The sequence below is a fragment of the Hippichthys cyanospilos genome, chromosome 9 (genome assembly GCF_059441005.1).
Source record: "Hippichthys cyanospilos isolate Australia breed blue-spotted pipefish chromosome 9, RoL_Hcya_1.0, whole genome shotgun sequence".
Taxonomy (NCBI): Eukaryota; Metazoa; Chordata; class Actinopteri; order Syngnathiformes; family Syngnathidae; genus Hippichthys; species Hippichthys cyanospilos.
The window spans coordinates 21,033,262-21,059,597 of record NC_142377.1 but is presented as its reverse complement, the minus strand read 5'-3'; the positions used below and the strand labels follow the sequence as shown (position 1 = coordinate 21,059,597).

General features: G+C 41.0%; 1 protein-coding gene across 2 annotated transcripts in view; it reads left to right on the top strand.

Annotated features, from left to right (window-relative positions):
• The window catches only part of tox2 (TOX high mobility group box family member 2), a 94,281-nt gene that overhangs the window by 43,134 nt on the left and 24,811 nt on the right, over nt 1-26,336 (top strand). For both annotated transcript variants that reach the window (XM_088424598.1, XM_088424597.1), the window contains exon 4: nt 16,929-17,255. In XM_088424598.1, the coding sequence (XP_088280724.1) occupies nt 16,929-17,255 (327 nt within the window). The remainder of the gene's footprint in view (nt 1-16,928; nt 17,256-26,336) is intronic.

Genomic DNA, 26,336 nt, shown 5'->3' with positions numbered 1-26,336 from the left:
TACAAATAGTAACTAAAAAATAAGAAATAAATAAGAGATAAATACATAGTTTTCTCTATACATACTGTACTGTAAAGTATTGTTCTATTGTCCTGTCCCTTTTTCTCTCTGTTTTGTCAGATAAACTTTTTTCTCGCACCGCATTTTATTTCGTAGGGAACTCATGTTTTGAAGGGCCATGCAATCGGAAACAGCGCGGCGGCCATTTTCGGCCCTGGGTTAGGGTTAGGGTTAGGGTTAACCCTAACCCTAACCCTCTTTCTGTTACAAGTTGTGCAAACGTGCCCGTGGCCGGCAAGAATGGCACCGTCACTTTTTTTTACATCAACAAAACCCCAAAATAGAACATAGCACTTTTTTGTTGGTGTTTCAGCGTCCAATTGTTTGGTGTTCGCATTCGTAACCTCGAAACATCGTAAGTCGAGAGCCTCGTAACCCGAGGATTTAAATTTTGTGTACATGCCAGATGCATGCTTGTTGAATATTCTTTTCTTGTGCCGTAACAGAAAAGCATTCGACAAATTATGCTAGCTATTTCAGGCCAAAAACTTAATATGGCATCGCGCCATGGGTCTCACGGCGCCTTTGATCATAGAAAATCACAGACATGGTAGCTTGGAGCAGAAAAGGGTTACGTTTTTCAACATGGCCAGCCAATCTTGTGACCAGCGGTTGTGCTGCTCTGGTTTCTAAACGCCAGCTTGGTTCACAGTTGTCAAAGCTGTAAACAAGTCAATACACTCACCAGGTATGGCAGCTTCCTGGCTTCCTTTTCTCCAAGCCTCATCCTTTTTGGCTCAGTCTCTGCTGCTGTTGGATGCTGACCGTGTTGTATGACGTACGCAAAGATTACATGGCCCTGAATTGTTTATTTCACTATTCCCAACGGCGATCAGCCGTCGGCGATATGACACACTGAAAAGTTCACGTTGTCAAATGATAGTCCCCCCACCCCCCACCCACTCACGTTGGGCAATTGCGCCATCCAGGCTGCCCTGAACGAGTGCCCGCCTGTCTGCATAAACTGTATTGACTTTATATGGATATTGCAATGCTAGAAACGTTTAACTCCCATTTGAACCCATCAATAGCATTTCCATGTGATCCGCACTACAGTTGGTAGTGGTTTTTGTAGTAGCCCTCGCAAATTCTTTTCGCCCTACATGTAGATTATCTGCACTGTTATATCACAATCTGGCAAAATTCTCAATGCTTTCTCACTGAAACAGTTTTGATAAATGGCCCCTTACAAAAGATATCCAACTACAGTATTTGTATACACGCTATTAAAACCCCTATTTTCCATTTGTTTCTTCCTATTACATCTTTCTCTCTTATTTTGTTATCTCCACTACAAAATACTGTAATTGAAATAAAATGAAATAAAAAAATTGACGTGTTTTTATGTGTTGTAAAACATATGACCATGCAGTGAAAGCTAACATGCGGACAAATGAGAGCAGAGCACGATAGGATTTTTTAAAATATATATATATGAACGTGTTTAATTCTTCAGAAAACCTTTCCATGTTCACAGAAACCATATTCCCCACACGCTGCGTCCTAAGAAAAAAAAAACAACAGCAACAAAAACCAAAATCGTAGCGCCCAAAGCTCACTCCTCCTGTGTTTGCCGCTTTATATCTTTTTCTAGTTTCTTGACTCCCCCTCATTTGCTTGATTTTTCGTGAGTTCCTCTCCTTCTTCTTCACACCTCAATGCATTGAAATGCATTTGGGTCAGCAGCTCGGCGTGCAGACTATGGAGTAAGTGTGGATTTTCAAAGCTGCACCCCACTGTGAATCCCGCCACGCCTTTTGTTCATTGGTTTTATCTTCGAAGGCTTTTACTGTATGTTGAACATCTTATCAAGGGTCCTGCCATATTTATTGCAATAATTTCACCATTTTTAAAATTTCCATTCATCCATCCATGTTCTATAGTCGTTTATTCTCACTAGGGTGGCCGGCTTGCTGGTGACTATCGCAGCTGTCTTTGGGCAGTAGGCGGAGGACACCCTGAACTGGTTGCCAGCCAATTGCAGGGTTTTGAAATATGGTCAGTTCAGAATTATCTTTCATGTAAGCGGAGATTAGGGCCAATCAAGTGATATATATATATATTTTTTTGCCGCTTATTATTATCCATTAACAATTCATGTCAAATCACAAAACAAAAGATGTGATCTATTTTTGCGAATAATAACAATCTGCGTGTAATTGACCACCCTTGTAAATGCATTCAAAAACCAAAAAATAAATAAACAGATAATAAATAAAAACACTGGTTCCAACTGGTCACTGAAAAATCATATGTTTAAAAATATAGCGTAATTACATCAAAGGCGAAAAGTTAAAGATTTGAATGCGGTAAAAATGTTACGACTTTACCTGTTTTATAGGGGGCACGGTGGCAGACTCGTTAGCACATCTGTCTCACAGTTCAGAGGTCGTGAGTTCAAACGGGGCTTCCTGTGTGGAATTTACATGTTGCCCCCGTGTCTGGATGCGTTTTCTCCAGGTACTGATCCAGATGGATACTCGCAAACAAAAATCCCTCTTACTTACGCTCAAATTGACACATGGCCTCATTGGGCATTTTGATGGCCTCCACAAGCGCTTTTTGGTCAGTCTGGAGTCCAATCCCCCAAACGCAACACCGGGAGAGTTGAAAGCAAACATCGGAGCATGCTGTGTGTTCCCTGTCGCAGTTTTCATCCAGTACATTCCCTCCCACGTGCACGGGGTGACAGATTCACGGGTCCCGCTCTTTGTCTTCCCCGTGATCGTTCATCGTCTACAGACAAGCGGGAAAACCCCATCCCCCAAGCCCTCAAACATAAAAACCTCATCGTTGACGCTTTAATATGAGCAATGAATTTGGAGTGCCTCTCTTCCCCTCCTTGCGAGACCTTCGACTGAAGTGGGATTTCGCTTGCTGATTGTGAAGGGAACAGCGGGCGCATTCAAAGGTTACGTTCTCGTACGGCATGGCGGGGCAACTGAAAAAGAAACTTCATCAGCACTTTACCTTGATGATTCTTCCCTTTGATGTCTTCTTCCCTGACTTATGAATCCGTTTAACCAGACTGCCGTTTGAGAAGAATATGTCGTAAGGGAGGGGGGGGCGAGAAAGGAAAATGAGCAAATGGAAGCAAAGCGAGTCGGACGAACTGCACGGGGGAATAATTCTGCTAATGGAGTGACTGTTTGGATATTCAGCTGAAGTAGGAATCGGAGATTATGATCTTGCAATTAGTGTAACAAGCTTTTATTGATTGGCTGCCGCTGTAGCGTCTCTGCAGCCAAAAAACGTTGCATGTGGTTTTAGCATGCGCTACGCGTGGCGTGTTTAGCGCAGCCAGGCGCTTTCGCTTGTTCGGAGTTACCATACGGCTCGCACCATCAAAGCTGGAACATTATGGATTTCTGAGTTGAAAGAAACACATTTGCATATTTCTTTCACTTTTAAGTTCATGTATTACGCAGGTACAAAAAGAAAAAGAAAAAAAAAAAAACATCTGGTCCTAAATGATTGAATTTATGTTTTAGAGGCTTGTTTCCTTTGACCGATCAATGATTTCGCTTTAATTACAGCTACAGTAAGCAGATGTGGCAACTCACAGTAATGCTTTCATGTACATATATTAAAAGAACCAGTAAGGAATCGTTTTGATCAAATGGAATTTATTGCCCCCCTTTGTAGTGTAAAGTGGAAAACCAAACCTCATAAATGCCTGCAAATATCTGAGGTTCCATACATATATAGCAAAAAATAGAAAAAAAAGATCCAAAAACAGTTAAATAGCATTTCACTTACAAAGGTCTTTAAAAATACACAAAAATATTTGATCTATTTATGCCATTTTGTTACTTGCTATCAAGAGAAAAGGACAGCAAAGTTGCTTAGGATTTAGGTAACAACCAACCGCAGCTCAGCTGCTTTCTGAGTTTAGTCACGTGGTATTTGTAAACTGAGCTGTGATTGGTCGGAACCTGTGCCTTGTGATGTCCATTTTCAGTTGACAGCGAGTGACATAATGTCTAGCCCTTGAGTTTTTTAATTTTTAATTCATACTCTTCAAATAAAAACAGGATGGATGCTGTGCTAGACTGTTACTATGTTATATATTAATATTATTGTATGGTTGGGGCAGTAAGGTGGAGGAGTGCTTATCATGGCCGCCTCACAATGCAGAGGCTCCGGGATTGATTCCGACTCCTTTCTTCCTGTGTGGAGTTTGCGTGTTTTCCCCGTGCATCTGTCTCTGGGTTAGGGTTAGGGTTAGGGTTAGGGTTTTTTCCGGGTATTCCAGTTTTAGGAATACACAGCGAGGATGGACAAATGGATGAATTTAACAAGCACGCTGTCTAACATGTTGCCTTGAGATGCAAGTCTCCTCACGCTGGCCAAAAGGATGCAAGGACCTACACAAACGCATTAGTGTTGCCATTAGTTTCATCTCATCAGTGGGGGCACTGAGAGCAGGGTTAGAAAAGAGGGCCTTACACAAATATACGCTCACGTGCGGTGCCATGTTGAACTAGTATTTTTGAAGAGAGCTTTTAAATGGACATGATGCATTGAAAGGGGGCTTGTAAATGACTGCAGCAAGGCCACGGAGAGAAAGCAAAAACGAGAGGGAGCGAGCGAGAGAGAGCGCTTTCCATCTCTGCCGCCGCCGCCGCAAATATGCCTGCGCATCTTTTTGCTTTGTCTCCCTGTCCCTGCATTGTCAGCACGCGGGCTATAGAAATATTTTGGCAAGCTGCTGGTTGTTTTCATTTTCACAAAAGATGTATCTGAGGGGGGAGAGATGCGGGGGGGAAGGTGCAGTCGGTGGGAAACGGCGTGGAGGGACCGCGTCAAGTCAGGCGCGCATTTAAGCAAAAGGGGATGGAAAAGGGGACAGAATTGGTTGTTGGGAGAAGTAGGAAAAATTGAAAACCAGTACTTGGGGAGGGACGGATAAAGGAGCGGAGGCAAGAGATCAATGCGCAGACGAGGTGAGTCAGGTGAAGGGAGGAATTGGGGTGAGGAATCAATGAAAGAGTCGCGGGCAACCACTCCAGATCCCCTCCTTCCAATCTAAACAGCAGGAGGAAGCTGTAAATCAACCTAATGTGGCCGAACTGTAATTCAGACCAGCAGGGCGCCGAACGGCGGGAGTTTACAAAACGCCGGCGCTTTAATCAGCGCACCGATCCAAAGATACCAGCGCCTCCCCGACCCAATCACCTCGCTTCCTGTCAGTCACACTAGGCTGAAGGTGGACCAATCGTGGCACGTCGACGTATCCAGAAATCCCTGGCTTCTTTTTTTTTGGGGGGGGGGGGGACCTGGGCGGCTGCCAACAGGAGTATTACTCATCCTGACTGGAAAGGTTGGAATGGGACTTTAATTCAGAACATGGAGGCACAAATGTGATAGATTTGTTAAAGGTTGGACATAAAAGAGTTCAGGGATCATGTTCTACAATGGCTCATCAGAAACATATGGTGGGAAGATGAGACGCACGCGGGGGAGGGGAACCTTAACCAACTCTGCCAGGGCAGAAATACTGTGAGAAAGTCAGCTTGCAACTGTGCGATCTTCTAAATGATGAACTAATGGGAAACTGTGAGGTTGAAGTCTGCGAAAAGGATAGGCGCAAAGGCCTGAATTGATTTAAAAATTGCAAAAATAAATGAAAGAATCTGAAGCTGCTTTGCTCTCTGAGAGGGAAACAAAACTGATAAAAAATAAAAGGCACTCCCCCCCAAATGTTTTAAATATATATTAATATTTATATATATTTATAACAGAAATATACCACAACCCATGATCTTTAAATACTTTTAGCATCATTTTAAACTCATCTTTCAACATTTCCCTTAAAGGGACAATGTGTAATATTTAGATCGTTTTTCATTACGGACAGCAGGGGGTGCTGCATTTACCATTGTCCGTAGCCATAACAGACATGGCAGCCTTCGGAGAAGTGCCACCCCCCATGCAATATAATTTAATGATAACTAGACATACAATTATGTTTAAAACATACTGTTGGTTGTTAAGAACACATTTATTTGCAAGTTTTTGAAATTTATAATCATTTAATTGGTGCCTTTTGAATGAAAAACGCTCTAAATCTTACACACTGTCCCTTCGATGAAATAGCTGGAAAGAGTGGATTATGAAAAAATACTCTGGCATTTTTTTAAAACAGATGTTAGGTTGTTAAGGTAGGACTGCTTTGCATTCTCCAAAATATTTAGGTTTAAAACTATTCAAATAGTTGAAACTGATGGATGTCACAAATAGTTGTTCAGCAAAGCTCACAAAAATGAAGTGACGTGGTGGAGTCGTGGTTGTGTAATTGAGTGAAACATAATTGCTGGTGTGCTAGTAGATGACGGCCCACTATCCATTTCACTGTCAAAAAGCCCATCTTTTCCATTAGTCAAATTAACAAAAAATTCACTTAACTAGCCAGTTGTTCATTTACTGCGTCTAGATTTTCATCTCATATTCATTTTTCATCAACTCAACTGAAATGTAAATTATGGCCAGCATTCGGTTTCCCTGGGAGCGGATTTACGTACAGTATACTTTTTTTTGGCTTACACTGTAAATAAATTTGAACTATACACAGTAAAGTTTGAAGGCTAAAACCATTATTTGCGCTGCTCGCCTTGTTTTCTCAGTTGCTCCGCCATTAATTGCCAAATGACAGGGAATGGTTTGCTGTTTATTATCAATGTGAGGAGAGTTTGGAGCCAGTAATTGACTGGACATGGAAGTAAAAAGTAAAAGTAAAAGTAAAAAGTCTTTACACCAAAAAATCCAACATAATTGCATCTAGTAAAATAAGGCTCGGGAACTAAATTCCAGTGACTCGGAAAGAAGCACTGAAATTAACATGGCTTGATGTTCTAATGAGCTGAAATAACTCTCACACACCAATCCAATGTGAAATAATAAAGCTCAGGGACGACCATAGCTACTGCATGGCAACACATACATTAAGAAGCAAACCGGTCACCACCTGTCACACCTCAAAATACCGACCCTGGATGAGAGATAAAATCAAATAAAATAAATAAATAAAGAAAAACATAAAAATGATTAAAAAAAAAATCATAACTGCAAAGCAATTAAAATAACAACACCTATGAGAATTTTTGAGGTACTGAATTAGGAAGTACTGTACATACCAGCAGGTTGATATCAATATCATCGCTGGTAAACAGATGTAGCCAAGAAGGCAGCATAAATCAAAACACGTCAATTTCACACAAACTCCAGAAAAACAAGCACATGACTGCACACTACGATTACAGTTGACAAGCACAAAACAATTGTTTAGTTTCCCCCCAAAAAACAATGGGAATTTTAATCAGTTGCACCCTATGTATGGATTTTGAATTAAAGTTAAATAAAAGGCTGTACTGATTCATTTTTTCATGGAGTGCGGGAATGCATTTTTGCATAATTGTGTGCCCATCATAATTGTGCGTCTTATAACCCAGCGCATCCTATATACAGAAATTCCAAAAATAGACCTGTGTCATTTCGGTTCCGACTCTTCAGATCTGTATAATTTCTTGAGAATGCCTCAGATGCTTTCTATTCCCGTGATTGTAAAAACGTAGGCAGAAGTCCAAGAATAGATTGACAAATAAAACTTAAGACGGCGAAAGAGTCCATGAACATACTGTACGCCGAGGGTTCACTGTATCAAGATACGCATCTTATCATCTTCAATGATGGGGTTGGCTCGGTGAGCACGTCTGCCAAAACACGTAAACAGCGGAGTTCATCGACACCGCCAGCGAGCCGTCCCCTCCGCTCGCCGCCAGCCTCGCGGCAAACAATGACAACAAAGAACACAGGGGCGCAGATGTTAGCCTCCTGCTGGCACCGGCTGTGCCAGCCTCTGATACACAGCCTCATAGACTCTCAGCCTTGGATGGGGGCACTTACGAGCACGAGTGACACCGGCAAAGCAGCCAAACACTTTGGGTTAATGTATACGAGAAGATGGAGGATTAAAAGAAAAATGGGAAATACGTATGAAACGTGCACAAAAGCCTTTCAAGGGCTAATACGCTCACAGGAACGGGACGGGGATTTAACACCCCTTCGTTTGTTTAAAGAGCAGTTATTTGTGGGTGACAGGATCCAAACAATTCTGCGAATAATGTCGGTTTGTCTGCGTGACTGCACCATCAGCGCTCCCTTTGTTATTTTCCACATTGTTCCAGTCACTCGGTCCACATGCGGCAGCCTTTTTTTTTTTGTATTCTCCATTTACCTTTTCTTGCAACAATAATTTGTTTTGTTGTGCACGCACAGTAGCGCCATTGTGCACATGCTAATAGCCGGTTAGGCGGTCGGAGGAAGAACAGCAAATGATTGAACTATCTTTAAAACAGAATCGTGGTGATTTGGATTATTTTATTTGGATTGTATGTTTGGGCGCCTGCTGCGTAGAGTAGACGGTCGCCAATAAGTTAAAGGAATGGAAGAGGAGTAAAGGGAAAAGGGGGAATAAAATTGTACCACAGCCAATGTAATCCTAAATGCACCCTGTCAGGCAGTGACTGCGGTTATGCTCCTCATTTGAAACATCCACTTCCTTCCTGTACCCTGCCCACTCAACACACAGCAGCATCAATATGACAGTCACTCTGCATGGCAGAGATGCTTCGTAGTTCATTTTCACCCCAGTTAAGTTTGAAACATATCCATCATTGGGCCAGATTTGATCTTTTTTTTGCATCTTTTTGATCAAAGCAGTTCATGTATTAAGATTCAGATATCTGGATAGCGCTAGTCCAGACAGGGGAATTGAACCACACCCCATTTTGACATCCAGTCGATTCTATTCTAAGTATAGGTCACCGACAATATCGCAGTTCTCTCATCTCACTTGTATTCGGTTCCTACTTTCAGGTGACTGTGTGAATTGTCGCCTGTCAACATGTGCCCTGCGAGTGACTAGTAAGTCACGACCAGTCTTGTACGCTGCCTTTCGTCCAATCTTAGCTGGCATACTCTCAAAGTCCATGGAACCAGGAACAGCATTTTATCGGAGCAGCATGGTCAATATCCCCAAATAATGAGATGGGTGTACAGTATCTGAAAAGGAAGGATGGGTATTAAAAATGCGTGTTCCTGCTACACACTAATCAAAGAGCGAATAAGCGATGGTGGAAAGTAAAAGCCTGGACAGAAGCACAGGTTAGCTTGTGTTTATTATTTGATAAGGCCTCACTTGTAACCCCGACACATGTTGGGCAATCGCCTTGACTCGGCTTCAACTCGGCCGCGTGCCACTTTAAATTAGTTGCCGGCGGAGCGAGAGATGGCCCGCCCTCATCCTTTTGCAACATGCATTAGTACGCCACTCAGAAGCTCGTACAGCCCGAGGTTAAACACAAATTATATCATTTCTGTCGTCCAATCAAATCACGCCTACTCTTCCTGACTCGCCGGACGTATAATGAAATATGACATGGCGCAAACGCAGCTGACGCTAATCGGCCTTGACGCGCCATCAGTTGGTGGTGACCCCGTGAACCCGTCTGACAAGTGAGACAAGCGGCGGGAACAGGATACAACGCCGAAAAGACGGAAAGGAGAGTGAGAGACATCAAGGATAGTAATCATAGGTGGTAGAAGATATATGACGTTGGAAGGGATTTTTGTATTTATTATTTTGTCGCTGGTGTGGTGTTTTAAGTGTCTCCAAATGATTATTTTGAGGTCTTTTCATGTGACCAGCATTTGGCTTTATCCACAGCATTTGGCTTTTCCTATGATTACCTGTCCATTGAATAGAGGCACCAAGAATAAAGTCGAATGGTGGCAGGATTTTGACTTTCTGGACCTTCCTTCTGATCAGTCATCATGGGTTGGGAGTATCGCATGTCACTGAGTGATTAAAAGAGTGATTATCCTGTGGTGTGAGGTCGCTTGGTGATTTTATTTTTCTCCCTGATGTATTTGTAAAGTGTTCAAGCCATCAAAGAAATGTTAAATCCTAAGATCGCAAAACCCTGTGTGGTCAACACCGAATCTGCTCAGCCCCAAACTTTGATAATGTGCCGCAAAGTCAGAGTTTTATTTCTTCTTAATTAGTCATCAAAAGGGTGAACGTGAACATCTGCATACTTGCGCCATTCCTTTTAATTACTGCACCATTACTGCATGCATGCGCTACCTCTTATGAAAGCACTCAAGCCACAGGACGCATCTTGTCTTCACGAGGTCCCGTGGTCAGCGTTGGAGCGATAGCAGCATTACCGTGTAACTCCGGCAACAGAAGGGAAGCAGGAGAAACAAGGTATAGAGTAACTGTAAGGTGACACCTGGCGCTCATCACCCTTTGCTGTTCTCCTGCCAGGACAGCCTTTGTAGTTTCTCTGACATGATCGCGTGGCACAAGATCAGCTCTGGCTTTAATTAAGCCCGACTTGACAGCATACAGAGATGGATGGTGTTGTAGAATGAGCCTCTCTGTGTTCCGTGTAAAGTGGGACTCGAGGAACACTGTAAGCAAGAGGATTTGTAAATAAAGTGGGGAAAAGAGTGGCCAACTTTGTCTAGTTGCCTCTTTGGAAGCTGGTAGTGTAGGGACTGAGGTAATGGAAGTGTGAGTGGGATTTGAAGTGTAATTCAGCAGTGTGACGAAGCCTTTCAACAGGCAGAAAAGTGTACACTAGTAGTAAAGCAGACCTATCCCACAAATAATCAGGGGTACTTTATTTAGTCAAAGGTACAACATAGAGCATAATCTCTTGTGGGCATCTGGCCCTCACCTGAAGACAGAGCTGGTGCCGTCACCTCGGTCACTGGAAAAGATGGAAAAGAGTCCTACGCTCTGTTTGGTCTAGATTCAAAGCAGGCTTTTTTTTTCCGCAGGGTGCATTTCACGCACACATGTGACAACACAAATGACAGGGGCGGCAAGCAGAGCACTAACACGGAAATTTAAAAAACACAAGGAAGATCTATGTGATGCATTCCTATTCTGCAAATTTTTGCTCTTGTAAGAGCTGCAATATAAATATGAGCCTCCAAAGCAGCTCATTCAATGTAAGTTTTGCAACGCGTTTCAATTTTGAGAAAACACATACGTATGCGTGCAGTAAGCCAAAGGAGATGTTGTGCTCTGCGTTCCCCGATCCACAACGTGCTTACAGCAGCGTGGCTAAACAGGAAACCAAGGATCAGGTATGAATCTCACCGCAACATTCAGGGTGGCCTATTTTTTTTCGCACACTGCCTGGCTATGGTGGTTCGCTAAGCCCAAAAATGTGCATTTCTCCTGTAGTTGTTGCGGCTCAGCTGTGGTTCATATTCATACCTGAAGCGAACCACGTGTTTAGAAGCGCATCGAGAAGGTCTCGGTCCGCTTCTTTGAGCCACATGTATGGAATGTAGTCTGCTCAGGGAAGTGAACAGAATTCCTATTCATATGACAATAAAACTCTTGGATCTTGAAAAATATGGTATTTTTCGGCCTATAAGGCAATCTAAGGTGCACCTGCAAAAATTGAACAAAAAAAAGAATAAACAATTGTTTTCACAGATATATATGGTAGTTTTATCCCTTTTTAAAATTTTTATCTTCATTTAAAACTTTTTTTAATTGCCCGCCCACAGCAAAAGTGCCAACATACAAACACAATGCACATAATTCATATACAGGTATACAATCATATATTTACGATCACATATATAGTATATCAAATTACCACAAACCTTTATACAACATCTTATTCATATACATTGTTTTTATCTTTTTAATATTATATTTTTAAACCATTTTGAACACAGCCTGATTCACTTATAATAAACTCTATTTCATGGTTGTTCCACAAATTGATAGCGAGATAGATTTGTTTTTCTCTGACTGTCGCTCAATATCTTTACCTTGCAATGCCTCTCTCTCTTTCTATAACATTTTTCTATCGACCCACCTACCTACCTACTTACTCATCCATCCATCCATCCATCCATCCATCCATCCACCCATCCATCCATCCATCCATCCATCCATCCATCCCGATGCAATTAAAGATCAATCTATTCGTAGAGCTCAAGAGATACAATTAAAGATGTTTTGCTTGTTTCAACATGTAAATCCATTTTGAACTCGATCTTTATTTAGTACTACTGTAAATATAACATGATAGAATTATAAAACGACATAATTGCATTTTGTGGTGGATGCCGGTACGTGTGCGCATCCTAACAATAATCTAATAAGAAAAAAAAATGCAGCTAATGAGCCATTAGCCACAGTCAATATCATCTCCAGAAGGCCTTGACTGCACAGGCAAGGCTACAGAGGGAGGATTAGACATGTGCCAAAATAAAAAGACAAGCTGGAGCGCTCCCCAATCAATGATATTTCCTCGCTCTGTCCCGCGCCAACTGTCTCTTCATCTGTTTCCCTCCGACGGAATGTGCGCTGCAATGCAACTGTTACGGTCCAGTGAACCAGAGCGTAATTAAAATATTACAAGCAGCCACTGCAGCTCCCAGCGTGGAGGCCAAGTTCTTCAGTCCCCAGTCAAAAATTATGACAATTAACACACTGTTAAAGTGACTCAATTTGCAATCCTGGCGTTATCATTTGAAAAAAAAAAGGCTTTTTTTCTTTTAATACACACATTTAAGTTTTTTTCATGTTACGTTATGTTTTGGGGACTCTTATTCCAAACGGTGACGAAAAATGTTGAGAAATTCAAGCTGATAACTCTTGAGAAAGCACAGCTGTTAACTGAAAACCATTACAGGTCATAAAGCGTTTTTCACATCACAACGCTGACTTTGAAATGACCAAGATGTGCTTATTTATCTCAGCAAAAGGTGACTACTCTTAAGAATCTAAATGATGAAACCTTCCGTTTTGATGAATATTTGTTTTATATATTACCAAATCCATCCATCGAGACTCCTTCATATTGTTGATGACCTAAGTATCAATCCACAATTCAGGAAATGACAAATTATTGAAGAAACACCGACTTATTATTCATATATTTTGTTTTGAACAACACATTTGTCAGGATTTTTGTCATTTTAAATGTGTGTATAAGATTGTATTTTGTATTTTACACATTTGTAATGATGTTTGGAATTTTACTTGTAGGATTGTGTTATATTTCCCAATTTTTTGTACATACAGTTCCCTTCCTACTTTGCGCTTTGTCCTATGCCCACTCAGTGCTTTGCATTTTTTTCTCAATCAAAAAAACTACATTGCAGAGAGACGTGCTATGGAGGTTTCCCGAATGCCAAACAGACGAGTTGACTGTAAACAAACATGCCATGGGCACTCTATGGACATCAACCTAGAGTGGATCCCGTAGCTGACCAAACATGATAACAGAGAAGAAGAGTTTACACTTGAAATTCCAATTTGATACAACAGCGCTGTGTTTTGCCTTCGCCGTATTGCTCCCGCTGCGCATTCTTACTCGCGGGTGAGTTGGAGACTGCTTCTGGAGGTGCAGTCAACAGCTTGGAGAAGACTGATGAGACAATCAGTCAATCAGCTCAGTTGTAATCCACACCTGCCCTCATTGGTTGATATTGCCCCAGGAGCCAATCACATGTCTTGTAGGAGTTTTTTTGTTTTAGATTTGGAATACAGTTTGCTCCCACTGTAGCATTCTTTAAACCATAGTAAGCAGAATGCAGGAAAAAAAAAGCATGCATAATGGACATATATGCATGATTTATCACAATCCAATCGGGGATGTCCTTAGCATGTTTACATTTTATCATCAGGGGCAATGGATGGCACTTTGCAGAATTCTCATTGAAAGGAAACGGTGGCCGGTTTTGTGGACAGACACTTGAACAAACGGCAAAGAAAAAGGTTGATGAACATGCCCCACGATCACTCAAAGATGGCACCCGTTGGAGCACAATGGCAAGGGACGCACACAATGACTTGGATGTTTACAGCGGACAATCCCATTTCCTTCCAACAATTATGAGGGAAATTGAATCTCAGGAAATGTTGCTTTTCTCATCCATTAGACCAAACAATAACAAAAGTACTCCCCAACGGTTTGCACAAAAAACAAAACATCTATCTTCAAAGGAGGGACGCTAAAAACTCATGTCAACTTTCTCAAGACTGGAGATTATCACCTTGTATCGTTCTCATAAATGTTAGAGAAGACACTAAAAACGTCTAATCAAAATTCTGGTTGAAATGATTTCAATTCTGCTGAAAGTTCCAATGAGCTTTCTTTCTCATGTGTATAAAATGATGTATTAACTGCAATGCGCTTTTTTTTTCAGTGGCCAATGAAACAAAACAGAGAGAATTTGCCAGTTATTTTTCCAATTTAAATTTTTATTCAATAGTCATTGCCATATTTCTATGTATTTATTTATGCAATATCAATGAATAGTAGTGTATATTCCGTTTTTAATATTGTTTATATACATTTTTAACCGTTTTAGTTGATTTTTGTCATGTTCTGTGTAATACGATCATTTTAGATGCACAGTAATACATGAGCCCCTGAAAACTGCACTACCGGAAAATTTTACATGTAAAATTTTTTCCACAATTTATTTCACAACGTTTTTATTTGTATATCTTGTTTAATATAGTGGCCCTTGTGGGTAAACACACTGCAACCAGCAGCATGCTATAAACAGGGATGAGGCAAAAAAAATGTAAATAACAACAAAAATGGAAACAAACTTACAATAAGACAAGGGCAAAAGAAACACACCACGATTATAATATCTGCAAGATAAATGCAAAGACATTACGAGAAACACTGCAAAAGAAAAGATTCAAACAACATGGACGCAGACTTCAAATAAAAGGAACCCCCAGTTCCATTGCAGTTTCATTAACCTTTTCTGTATTTGTGGCGTCCTGCAGGTTGCATTGAATTTGCCTCCATCGGCCAGCATAATTTAATGTTCATACAGTTATTTCTATATTTATATTTGTTGGATTATTGGTTTGGATTGGTTATAGTTTATTTAATTTCAGATAATACACAGACTGCCGACACACGAGACATCTTTGGTGATTATTGCTTAATACGTAATATTCTTTATTTATATATTATTTAACATATTAGCTGTTTGTTTCGGAACAAGCTTCCTTAGAGTTATTTATTGCATCTTTTATGTATGTAAGATTTCAATTTTAGATGAATGTGAAGGTATTAAACAGTTGAACCCAACGAACAATGCGCTCACCTTCAGAAAAATGACAACACATCACATTGTCTTCTCTCTCTTTCCCCTTCTCTCTCTCACTTGTCTTCTTCTCCTCCTAAAAGTATCTGCCGCCGAGATAAATGACCACTCTGCCGCCGAGCATGACAGCCTACACAAAGATGATATTGAATTGATTTGAGAAATGTTGCCGGACTGACTGTGTGATGTATGCCGCATGACGCGAATCATAAAAATTCTATTAAAAAACCCTTGAATGGCTGACACCGGAATATTATTTGTGATGATTAATTTGACACAGTCATTACAATGGGAGTCGTTTCAGCTCGAGATTGCTTTTTCGTTCCCTGTTGACTCCCCTGGCTATCTTTTCTCTCGGGGTCTCTTTGTGGAGCTGATTGGACACGACGTGTTAGTGTCCAAATACGTTATGTTTTGTATTTTGGCGTTTTTTTGCAGCAAATGACCCGAAACAAAATTTTAATTTGACATGTGAGTGAAGGTTTTGGAGAATTGAGGAGTCTTTAAAATATCTCCCTGGAAGGTATAGGGGGTCAAAAACCACTGAGTGAAAGTGAAAGAAGGAAATTCTTGCATTCCGACATTCTGAGCGAATCAAAGCTTTTTCCCCGTTTCCAATCAAATCCAGTCATGCAAGGGTGGAAAGTGTTTTTTTTTTTCCTCCCTGATCTGCAGTCATAGCAGAGATATGTAATTGTTAATTGGAGTAATATAACCCCTTATATTTACTGGTATTGTCAACACGATGGAGGGACCTTCAATGTGTACTGTAGTGCGTTGTCCCTATTGAGGCTAACACGCTAATGGAACCGTAGTCATACCCTTGCCTTGAGTGGTTTGAGCAAGGTCCGCATATCACGATGATTGAACCAAATTTGATCCTTGATCTTCACGCTGATCTTCTGTGAAAACATTTGGCGGAGATATCCTTAAGTAATCTCGAATGAGAAGAAAAAAATGTCTGATGTTTGTCGTCAAACTTCATTAGCCTAGTTGCGTAATTGCTAGGGTGTGCATGGCAATACTTGTGTGTGAAAGGGTGATTTGATTTGAAAGTAATTGGTTTAACTATGTTTTAGTGGGGTTCGGTCAGTGTTTGATGCAAACACTTTTGTTGTTATTTCATAAGCATTTGCATGACCTAGGCAGTACTGAAAAAAAGGCGAATTGATAGTATGTATCACTTCGAAAAGTGTAACGTGGATTTTATGATCTGATTTAAAAAAAGAAAGTTCAAACTCGTTTTTGTTTTGTAACATTGCCAAAACAATATTGAACGTTTATAGAAAACAATACTTTTTAGTGAGAATGTAGGCATGTAGTTTTTCCAAAGGCATGACAGTTTGTAGATCTTCTTCTATCAAAAGTCGTCCTCAATACGGTCCAATCCCACAACCCTATTTTACTCATGTATATTGGATGCAACATATAAGGATATTTCTGTTAATTGTAAAAGACCCGTCTCGCATTCAGAAGATTCAAGTTATTCAGCGTTTGTGTTTGATTGTGTTTTCTCTCAATACTGTGCGTCCCTTCCACATTCCCTTGACGTCTCGCCATGACTCTAGCAACCAGTCCAGGGCAAACACCATTTTACTCAGCTGGGATAGCCTCAAGCTTACCTTTATCCATCTGTAGGTACAAATGTCTTGAACCACCGTTGTATTATTGAAACATATCCCTGTCTCTCTCAGAGCTACACCGCTCAGACTGGCGGCAGCGGCGGCGGCGGCGGCACTAACAGCGCTGGAGCGGGAGGCAGCGGCGGAGGGAGCGGCGGCGGAACGGCCAGCGGCAACGGAGCTGGGGATGAAGACTACGAGATCCCCCCTATCACCCCGCCCAACCACCCGGAGCCTCCTCTCCTACACCTGATGGAGCACGACTCCACGGGCTACCTGTGCCACTCCCTGTCGCACAACGGCCTCATCAACCCTTATTCCTACCCGGAGCTGCCGACCCTCATGATGTCAAACATGCTGGCGCAAGACGGCCCCTTGGTCTCCGGCCAGATGCCCTCGGTGAGTCTCGGATCGCTACAGGTTGGGAAATGCGCTTGAGTTGGACTTTTGATTTGGACGGCTCGGCTTTGGTACCCGATTACATTGAAGCATTCTTTGAACCAAGCTGGACCTGTCTCATGCAGATGAGCAACCGGCCACCTACTGTAACTTTTCCTAAAAGTTAAAGACTAACCAAACACGTGAGTATAATTTGTTTATCAGAAATGAACGTCGCTAAAGCTAAGATGGGATAGCAACAACACTTGCTGCAGCTATGCTTCCCTTTTGTTTCTTATGTAGCGTTTCTGTGTAGTGCTGTAGTGGCTTGGGATATTCCCCAAGCCTAGCTGCCAAATCATGGGCAGGAAAAGCTCTTGGTGGCAGCTGGATTATGTTTACTTTTTCAGAAATACCAACATTGCAACACATTGGTTATGGAAAAAAGACATTCCAGAGACCCAAACATTTATATACAAAGTCAACTTTAAGAAATACATGAAAATGTAATGACTGCTTATATATTTAGGCCATATATTGATATAGTATATTTTAGTCAATAAATAATATTATTGATATTATCTGACCATTACATGACCACGGATGGTCACATCTATGGCACTGGAATGTTTCCATTCCTTTTGCAACATGCTGATGACACAAAAAAACTTAAAACATTTGCTGGAAGTATTTTCCAACCGATACCTTTTATTATTACGCAGCTTTACTGTAGCACCACATTTTTTCATACTGGCCCATCACTGCCCCCCTCTCTGTGATAAAAACACAAAAAAAAGCCTACGAAAAAGCCACACACACGTTTTATAATGGAGTTAAGAGTGGATCTGTACCGGCAGCGTTGACCGTGAGTAGAAAAAAAAATATTTAATACGATGACACTTGATTCTCTGGCTTTGCTATCAGTTTATTGGGTTTAAGGTGCTTCATATTATCTCAGCCAGCATATTGTTTAGAGTGAGCAGCCCGCTAATGAAAAGAAAAGGAACGTATATTATGCGGTATATATACAAACAGATTCATATCAAGGTCAAGCAGAATGCATGGGTGTGTTTATCATCAGCAAAGGCCATATCGAGCCAAACAACAGTCAACACGTGGCTTGATATAGAGTACATCTGAATAACTATATCACTATAGGTTATGTGGAATATCAGTAGCCCCCACCAACATCTGGGAATTGGATTCATGTCATATATCATACAATTCACATTTTGGTCATGACCTTTACCACAAAGACATTGCTCAATCAGCCACTCCGTGTATTTTTTTTTTTTTTTAATGCCGTGAAACACATTGTAAAGGAATTTGCAGTCAGGCCCAATGTCATGAATTTATTCGTCAGAATATCTCCCAAAATTGGCTCGGTGAGCACGCATTGGATTTTTGCTTAATCCAGCCCTCGGAGCCAGTTTCGCAGTAAATTCAATTGGAGTTTGACATGAAGTTAGTTATCCATATCTATCATGAGTATATGAATAAAACGTTTTAAGAAGCCATGCCTGAATAGACATGAGAGATATGCGACGCTCATTATTGTCATTATATCTTATTTTTGGACATTTGTACATGTCCTTCAAACTGTCAAAGTTCTAAGTTTGATGACTTGTTATAATCGAGTCTGGAGCACAGTAGTGACATGAAATGTTTAGGTATGTTTATCATGAGTGAACAAAACCCTCCCAAAAAGCCATGCCTGAAAAGAAGTCTGCCGTTTTTAGTTTAAGGCGGACATTTTGGGGTCATTTTCAATAATTTGATGAGCCCTTCAAATGTAAATGTGAAAATATATTGTCCAATTGCTACCAAACCTCTCATACTTTATTCATGGCATATGGGCTGAGCGTGAAAGGGAAGTTTGATGACTCGCCGCAAAATTCACCCCCCATAACCACTTTTACTTGGGAACATGAAATTTGGTGAGTCTATCTATAATAAGTAGACACACAATAAAGTCTCAGGATGCTATCATTGAAAAGACACCGTAGATCTGCTATTTGGTTTTCAAGCAGCCTTTTCAAGATGATTTCCAAGCGGTTTTCACGAATGAACATATTCTTTTGGTTGGCTCCTACCAAACTTGAATTACAATACTGGACATATGCTGAAATGCAAAACGTTTTGATGTTCATCATTGTTTGTAGGAAAATCATATCTGAAATCAGAAATGTACGAATTCCTCATTTGGTGGCAGTGTAAGAACCTTCATTTGCGCATGTTTACTACAATATGCAGATTTGCCGTTCTAAGAGTCTATGAAAACGGATGGATTAATCCGAATCAAAGAAAGGTATTGCTGACAGCAATTTGAATCTTTTAAATAACTTCTCTATGTTTCCTCTGCGCACACATTTCATTTTTTTTTTTGCTCTTTCGAGCTTCGCTGCTGAAAATCAGAAAGGTCTAAATCAAACAGCGCGCTGCCTGGCGAAGCTACCAAAGCGAAGCGGAGCAAGGTTCATTTGTGCGGCGAAAGAATTTCTATTAAATCTCTGCCTCACCTTGACACACTCTGTCGACCGGAGTAATTAAGCAAACTCTGAAGTTCAAACACAAGACTTCGTCGATACGAATAGCTGGCCGGACAGTAAAGAGGGTTAATTCTTAATTTCGGTCTCTCCCAGTTGAGATCGTTTTATTTTGCTGCGGACGCCGCGCCGTGCCCCCGCGTGCGCGCGCGCGCGTGTGTGTGTGTGTGTGCACATAAACAATATCTCTGCTGTTGAAATGGATCCACTACATCTGGAGGTCAGGGGCTTATATTCAATCTTGAGCACGTTGAAAAAAAAAATCCATTAGGGTTCATCTTTCCTGCATCAGCCATTCTATTGTGGTGCTGCAGTGAGATCTGTTTTCATCAGGCAGATTCAATACGTGAGCTGGGCAATGAAAAGAAGAGTGCAATAGACTTGGATGGAGAGAGTGGAGATGGAAAAAAAAAAGAAATTGCAAAGAGGTGACTCTTCTAAATGAGCATATGTGGATTTCATCATTGTATATTTTAGAGGTAATTCACTTGAGTGAAATAACATCGAGCTTCGGTATGGTGCGCGCACGAGGGCGATGAGAGCGTTTCGTCGCAGGTGCTCGCATAAAAGCATAAAGTAAATGGGCTAATTATGCGGAGAAATGAGTGGAGGAATGAGTGGAGACCTATTGCGGTGATAGGTAAACATATTCAGGGAGCTATTAGATACACAAGAGGCGGCGCGTGTTTAGTTTGCTGAACTAGACGGAGTTTAGATTGAGTTTTCACTGGCTGGATTTACATTCCCTGGTTCGTGACACAATCGCTTTTTTTTTTTTTTTACTCTCAAGTGGCACCATTTGGAAATGTGTTGAGAGTGAATGGATGGAATGGATGATATCTCCAGAACGGAATCAAGCCTCCTCCAAATATGGAGAGGAATGCGTGGTATATTGGATAGCCGCCAAACAGAGCGCATGATGAAACATCACATATGACTGAACTGCAACATTGGCGCAGGAGCTAACTTGGCCGGGCCGGTCGGGTTTAAAATCGTTGAAAAGATTATTCATGGCGATGACAAAGGCAGTCTTTCTCGCGTCACCAACTTGTGGATCGGCTTCTAAGATTCAACAAAACTCACCAACTTTGCTACGCGCTTTTATCCCGGACAGAATGGACGTATTTTCGGTAGACTTAGTTTGGGGGAAAATGCCCCCACACCAGTTATACCAAGACGCGATACCGAAAAAAAAGTCTCAGTAAATCATACTTGAGACCGCACAGGAAGTCAGCCATTTTGGTTTGAAGCAGACAATTTGGGGCAAATCCCAGGGCTCAAACTTTCACAAACAGCCCCAATCGGAAGCAGGTCTCCAAAACAGATGGGCGGCGTTTGATTGCCAGGCTTGTTTGCCATTGTAATCTAATTTTGGCGGAGCCTGGCATGCAAGTTTGATCGTTTCAGGTATTCGATTTCAGAGTAAGATTGAATGTTATTGTTGAATTTGGCATACTAGCATCCAATCGTAGAACACTGGAATCACCTTATCTCTCCTCACGAGAAAAAAAAAAATTATTGTGTGAATACTTAATAATCGTGTGAATACTTAATACTAATCATATTTTATATTTTTGGGATAAGTAGCCGATAAGCGGCCTCCGTACAAGCGCCTTCTCCGTGCCGCTCGGCTACACTCGACCGGTTCTTTCTGTTCATGGCCCACTGTCATTGCATCTCCAGATTCCAAAACACATTAGACATTTAATAGCCGTGCTCAGGTTGCACTGATCTTATCAAAGCAGCCGGGCGGAGATGCTCATCTCTGCCGGACTCACCGAGCGGCCTAATTTTTTTTCTCTCCGACTTCGACAGCAACAGCAGGAAATAGAAAGAAAAAAAAAAACTTATCCACAGTACTTCTTTTTGTTGTTTTGTTTTGCATAACCTGACAATCGTGCTGGCCGCCATCTATTTGAACGGGAGCGCTTCATTTTCTATTAAGCGATATTGAAAAAGACACCAGTGAAATTTAAATGACCTCGCCCTCTTTTGCTCAATGGAGCGTGAGATATTAGCTTGTGTCTGCGCGCCCGTTTGAATACGGCGCGGATGATGAATGTATAATCATATCGAGAGATGTACGCGCATAGCCTGCTACATATTAGCGGGCGCCATCCACTGCCGTCGAGCTCTTGGGTGTCATCTCGTTTTATTTGACTTCATACAGAGATGCCAAGCCTTCGGGTTAATCATATTTTTTGACGCGTTGTTTCAGTTTGTTCAAGGGTTAGGGTTAGGGTTAGGGTTAGGGTTAGGGTTTAGGGTTAGGGTAGGGGTAAAGCCTAACCCTAAAACTAGGATTCAGTCCACGAATCTAAAAATAATCTCTTAATTGGCGATAAAATGTTTGAGATCAATCTTTTAAAAGCCTGAGAAATGTGAACAAATAGGATTTTATGACTGCGAAATCTGAAATTGCAAAAGTTGAATACGTAGCATCTTCTCGCGTTAACACAATCACAACTGTGGGTAACGAAGCACATTGATAACTTTGCAAAGTTAGTAGTCAAATTATTATAAAATGGAATTGAAAAGTCTCACTTTTTTGCCCTTCACACTTTGAGATCTCCCGCATGTGCGCACGACACCCAAACCTAGTCGTCACGGTAACAAAAGCCAGGTTTGAGCTTGGTCTAGCTGTGGAGGCCGTCTCCTGTTAATTTCAGCCTGACAAAAATGGGGTGTGTAAAGCATACTGTATTTCTTAACTTTTGTGTATTTAGCCAGGTTATCCGTAGAGACAATTCACCAAGACGCTTGGCAATTATGAAGGGGAACCAGATAACGCGTCTCTTTCAAATAAACATCTTTTCAAATTAGTCTTTGCAGAAATCTTAGGAACGGTTCTGTGCGAGAGGTCGCTCATCATACGAATCTCGTTTTCATTGTCGTGTTAAATTGCCCCGTGTTTTTCCTTGTTTTGTTTTTTTTTTCTTTCACCACAATAGCTTTGTTTTTCCTGGTGAGCAATGAAATGCCCCTGGCAGGTGTTGGTGCCTCAGCCGAGCCTTGGCGAATGAAATTTGAGCGGCGATGTCAAGTGAACTTGTCACAGACAAGCTGCTGTGAATTAATGAGAAAAAATGGGCAGAAGTGTTTTCAAGCGTTCGCCCTTCACTATCAATGTTTCTGCAAACAAGAAACATACTGGATTTGAGATAAGATGATGACACAAAAGACGGACTTGCATGCGACTTTTCCAATTTGAAAGTAGAATATTACTTGATGGACTTTCTGCATTTTGAATCTTCTTTTTCTTCTGGACTTTCTTAGCCCTCCTTTCAAACGAGAAAAGAAAAAAAAATGATTCTTTGAAGTCATTTGGTGTCGGGGATTAGAGAGCATGTGCAGAAAAATGATGGTGGACGTCTGGTGCTTTTTTTTTTTTTTTTTTCCTACAGTTCACTGAGTCTCAACGACAGTTGTACTTTATTAGTTTTTCCAATGCTGACTGCTCACGTGGAGTAACCGAAGCATGTCAAAAAATGTGGATATAGCAATATTTCTCATTGTATGATTAGGATTATTATTAATTGTAATAGTAGTAGTAGTGGTTGTATTTGGAGTGGTAGTACTGCAGTATTATGGTTGTTTTTACTATTATTATATTGTCCATCCATCCATCCATTATCTTGACTGCTTATCCTCACATGAGTCGCAGGCTTGCTGGAGCATATCCCAGCTGCCTTTGGGTATGGGGGAGGGGCACAATCTGCGTGTGATTAGGGGGTGGACTGTACATGATTGTACTACTGTAAAGTTTATGATGTTGCGTTATCAAATTACACAGTGGTAGCTACCGCCACTTTCGAACGACTCCTAACTCCTCACTCACCCGTCTCTTTGCCTAGTCGTCCGACCCCAAAGATAAATCAACGTAATATTTATTATTATTTACACGATATACTTTAAATTCCATTATTATTGCGCTCTAATTCGATTCTAATATGTATGTGTTGATGATTTGATAATTTATCAATACATTATTATTAAGTTATAGTAAAGGGTTCAGGAGCGTTTTTTTTTTCTTTTCTTTTTTTGGGGGGGTCATGGAATAGATTAGGGTATTTGCATGTCTCTACATGCCTCCACTTACGAAAAATTCACACCGCGAAATGACTTCTCGAGCAAACTAATTATGTAAATAGATTCACCACTTCGTATTAAAAACTGTATTGTCTTATATGAGTTTTTTTTTTAGATGAAAGCAAATTGTTTGACATGAAACTCTACTACTAATCTACTAGATTAAATGGGGTTCTTAAATTGGAGATCAAATATCATAGATATATGTCAATCTATGTATTTCATATATTTTATTATGCTAACTATATTGTATGTCATTTTCATACATAACCATAAAAACGGTATACTTTATTTTGCCTCCCACATAAATATGTCTTGAGTAGCCAAACAGAAATTGTACAAACCGAGAAAGGTTCCCTGGATTTATGTAACACATTCATGTTTTCCACTTCCTCATTTTAGTACTGCGCTGGTAAAGCCTGGCTAATAAAAGGCTCCTATTAATATGTCCTGTTGCCTAGCGACGGCAGGCAGCGAGTAATAGCATTCTGTGGAAAAATAGATGACCGATAAGGAAGAATTCAATTCTTTTCTCATCTCCTGGGAGAAAGTGGCTTATATTTTTTTCTTCTTCTTGCCGGCTGTGTGATATGAAACTGTAGTTGTACATTAAGAAATAGTGGTTATTTTTCATTCTCGTCATTTTAAAAAGATATTTATTGCCGCTTAGCTCGGCCGCTCATTTTTTTTTCTGTGTTATAAAAGTCAATTAGTGTCTTAAGGCTGTCAAAGGATATGCTCCCCGACTTCATTTCTTCCTTTTTAATCAGAAATTGTAAAGAGGCCATATTAAATCATGCAGGAATCCAACTTTTAAATTGCATGTCATTCACGTCACAGGTGTAATTTCAACCCATGTACAAGCGCCACTCCAAAAAGAAAGCACTCGCAATAATGTTGCTTATCCGGGCCCATCGCAAATAATCTCCGTGGAAGAAAATGTTCAATTTAGATAATTCATCACTTCGCATTTCGCAAACAACCGAGCGAAAGATGAGCTACCACACACCTGTTGTTGTTGTTGTTTTTGCCGCCGTCGCCATCTTCATTCTGCACCGCAGATGTGATCAACGGCGGCACTCAAGTGAAGAAGAAACAGATGCGGCCGCAGCAGATCGCCCGCATTATGAGGCAGATACACGGCGCAGATAAGGCGTCTCATATTGGAACCCGACAAGGGCCCCTGCTGGGCGTTATCATGCCATGAAATCATGTCCATATTGCACTGTGGCCTATCGCCTCATTCCACTTTCATCAGCGGGAATATTCTGCCCCCGGTGGCGGCGAATAGCCGGCCCATGTCATCTCACTTAGAAATGAGCGCCACAGTACCCGCCAACCTCCGCTGCTAGCTTCTACTACCCCCTACCGCGCCACCAGACCCCATCTCCACAACACGCTCTGTCTGCCTCAAGGTACAACGTGGTTTACGGTACAGCGTGTAACCAAGATGGACATTTTGGACGATGCGTTTTAATTCAAGTCCGGGCCAATGAATATTCTCTTTCGCCCAGGTCATTTCATTCTCAGGGCATTGAATATCTTACTGAGAGCAAAAATTTGCGGAAACTATACTATACCGCGGTGTTTATCTTTCACCCGACTTTTTACTAATCGTACTCTATTAATGTTAATAAGAAGTTAGCATGGGTGGATTGACGGTTTGCCGTGGTGTTAAAAAGTCAAGGTTTCAATAATCGTCTATCAATAATAGTCTATCACCGGTAATGAGCGTTGAGTTGGCTATGAAAGTAATGAAACAGCAATCACTGTTGTTTTGGTTTTGCATTTTAACCTTCTTAGCATACATGGGGATGTCGAAACTCTGTATATTGTATAACTCACAGTATATTGCATGTTTTCAAGGTTTCTTTACTTCAACACACCTGATTCAAACGATCAGGCTTCCGCTGAGCTAGATGATTAGCTAGCTGATTAGCCGATCTTTTGAATCGAGTGTATCGCGTAAAGAAGATTGGAAAATATGCAGGGCCAAGTTTGGACACCCCTGACACTTTAGACCTAAGACGTTTGCACATCTAAACCAATAAATATGCTGAATTTTGATGATGTTGCCACAGTGTGCCTCAGTGGACATTCATGCGGTTTGACAAATTTGGACTAGTGTTGGGGTATCACTAGTGCTTGCAGAGTTGACTCAACAATCTGCCTCTTTGAAAATAATCATTTTGGTAGGTTCAATTCTGTAATTCTGTAAAAAAATTCAACCATTTGCAAAAGCGGTGTGTTTCTAAGTGCAGGAAAACACAATTGTTATTTATATGTGATCAATGGGGCATGAGAATGATAAAAATTCCATTTAAATTCAAAGAATTTGCACCGCTTGCTCTGACCTTAAAAATGGGTCCCCACAGAACCGACAAAGAACAGGGAGAGAATCGTGAACGTGAAGTCATAGTCACCATATGTGAATTGGAGCAAAATACACATTCTTGTTTGTGATTAC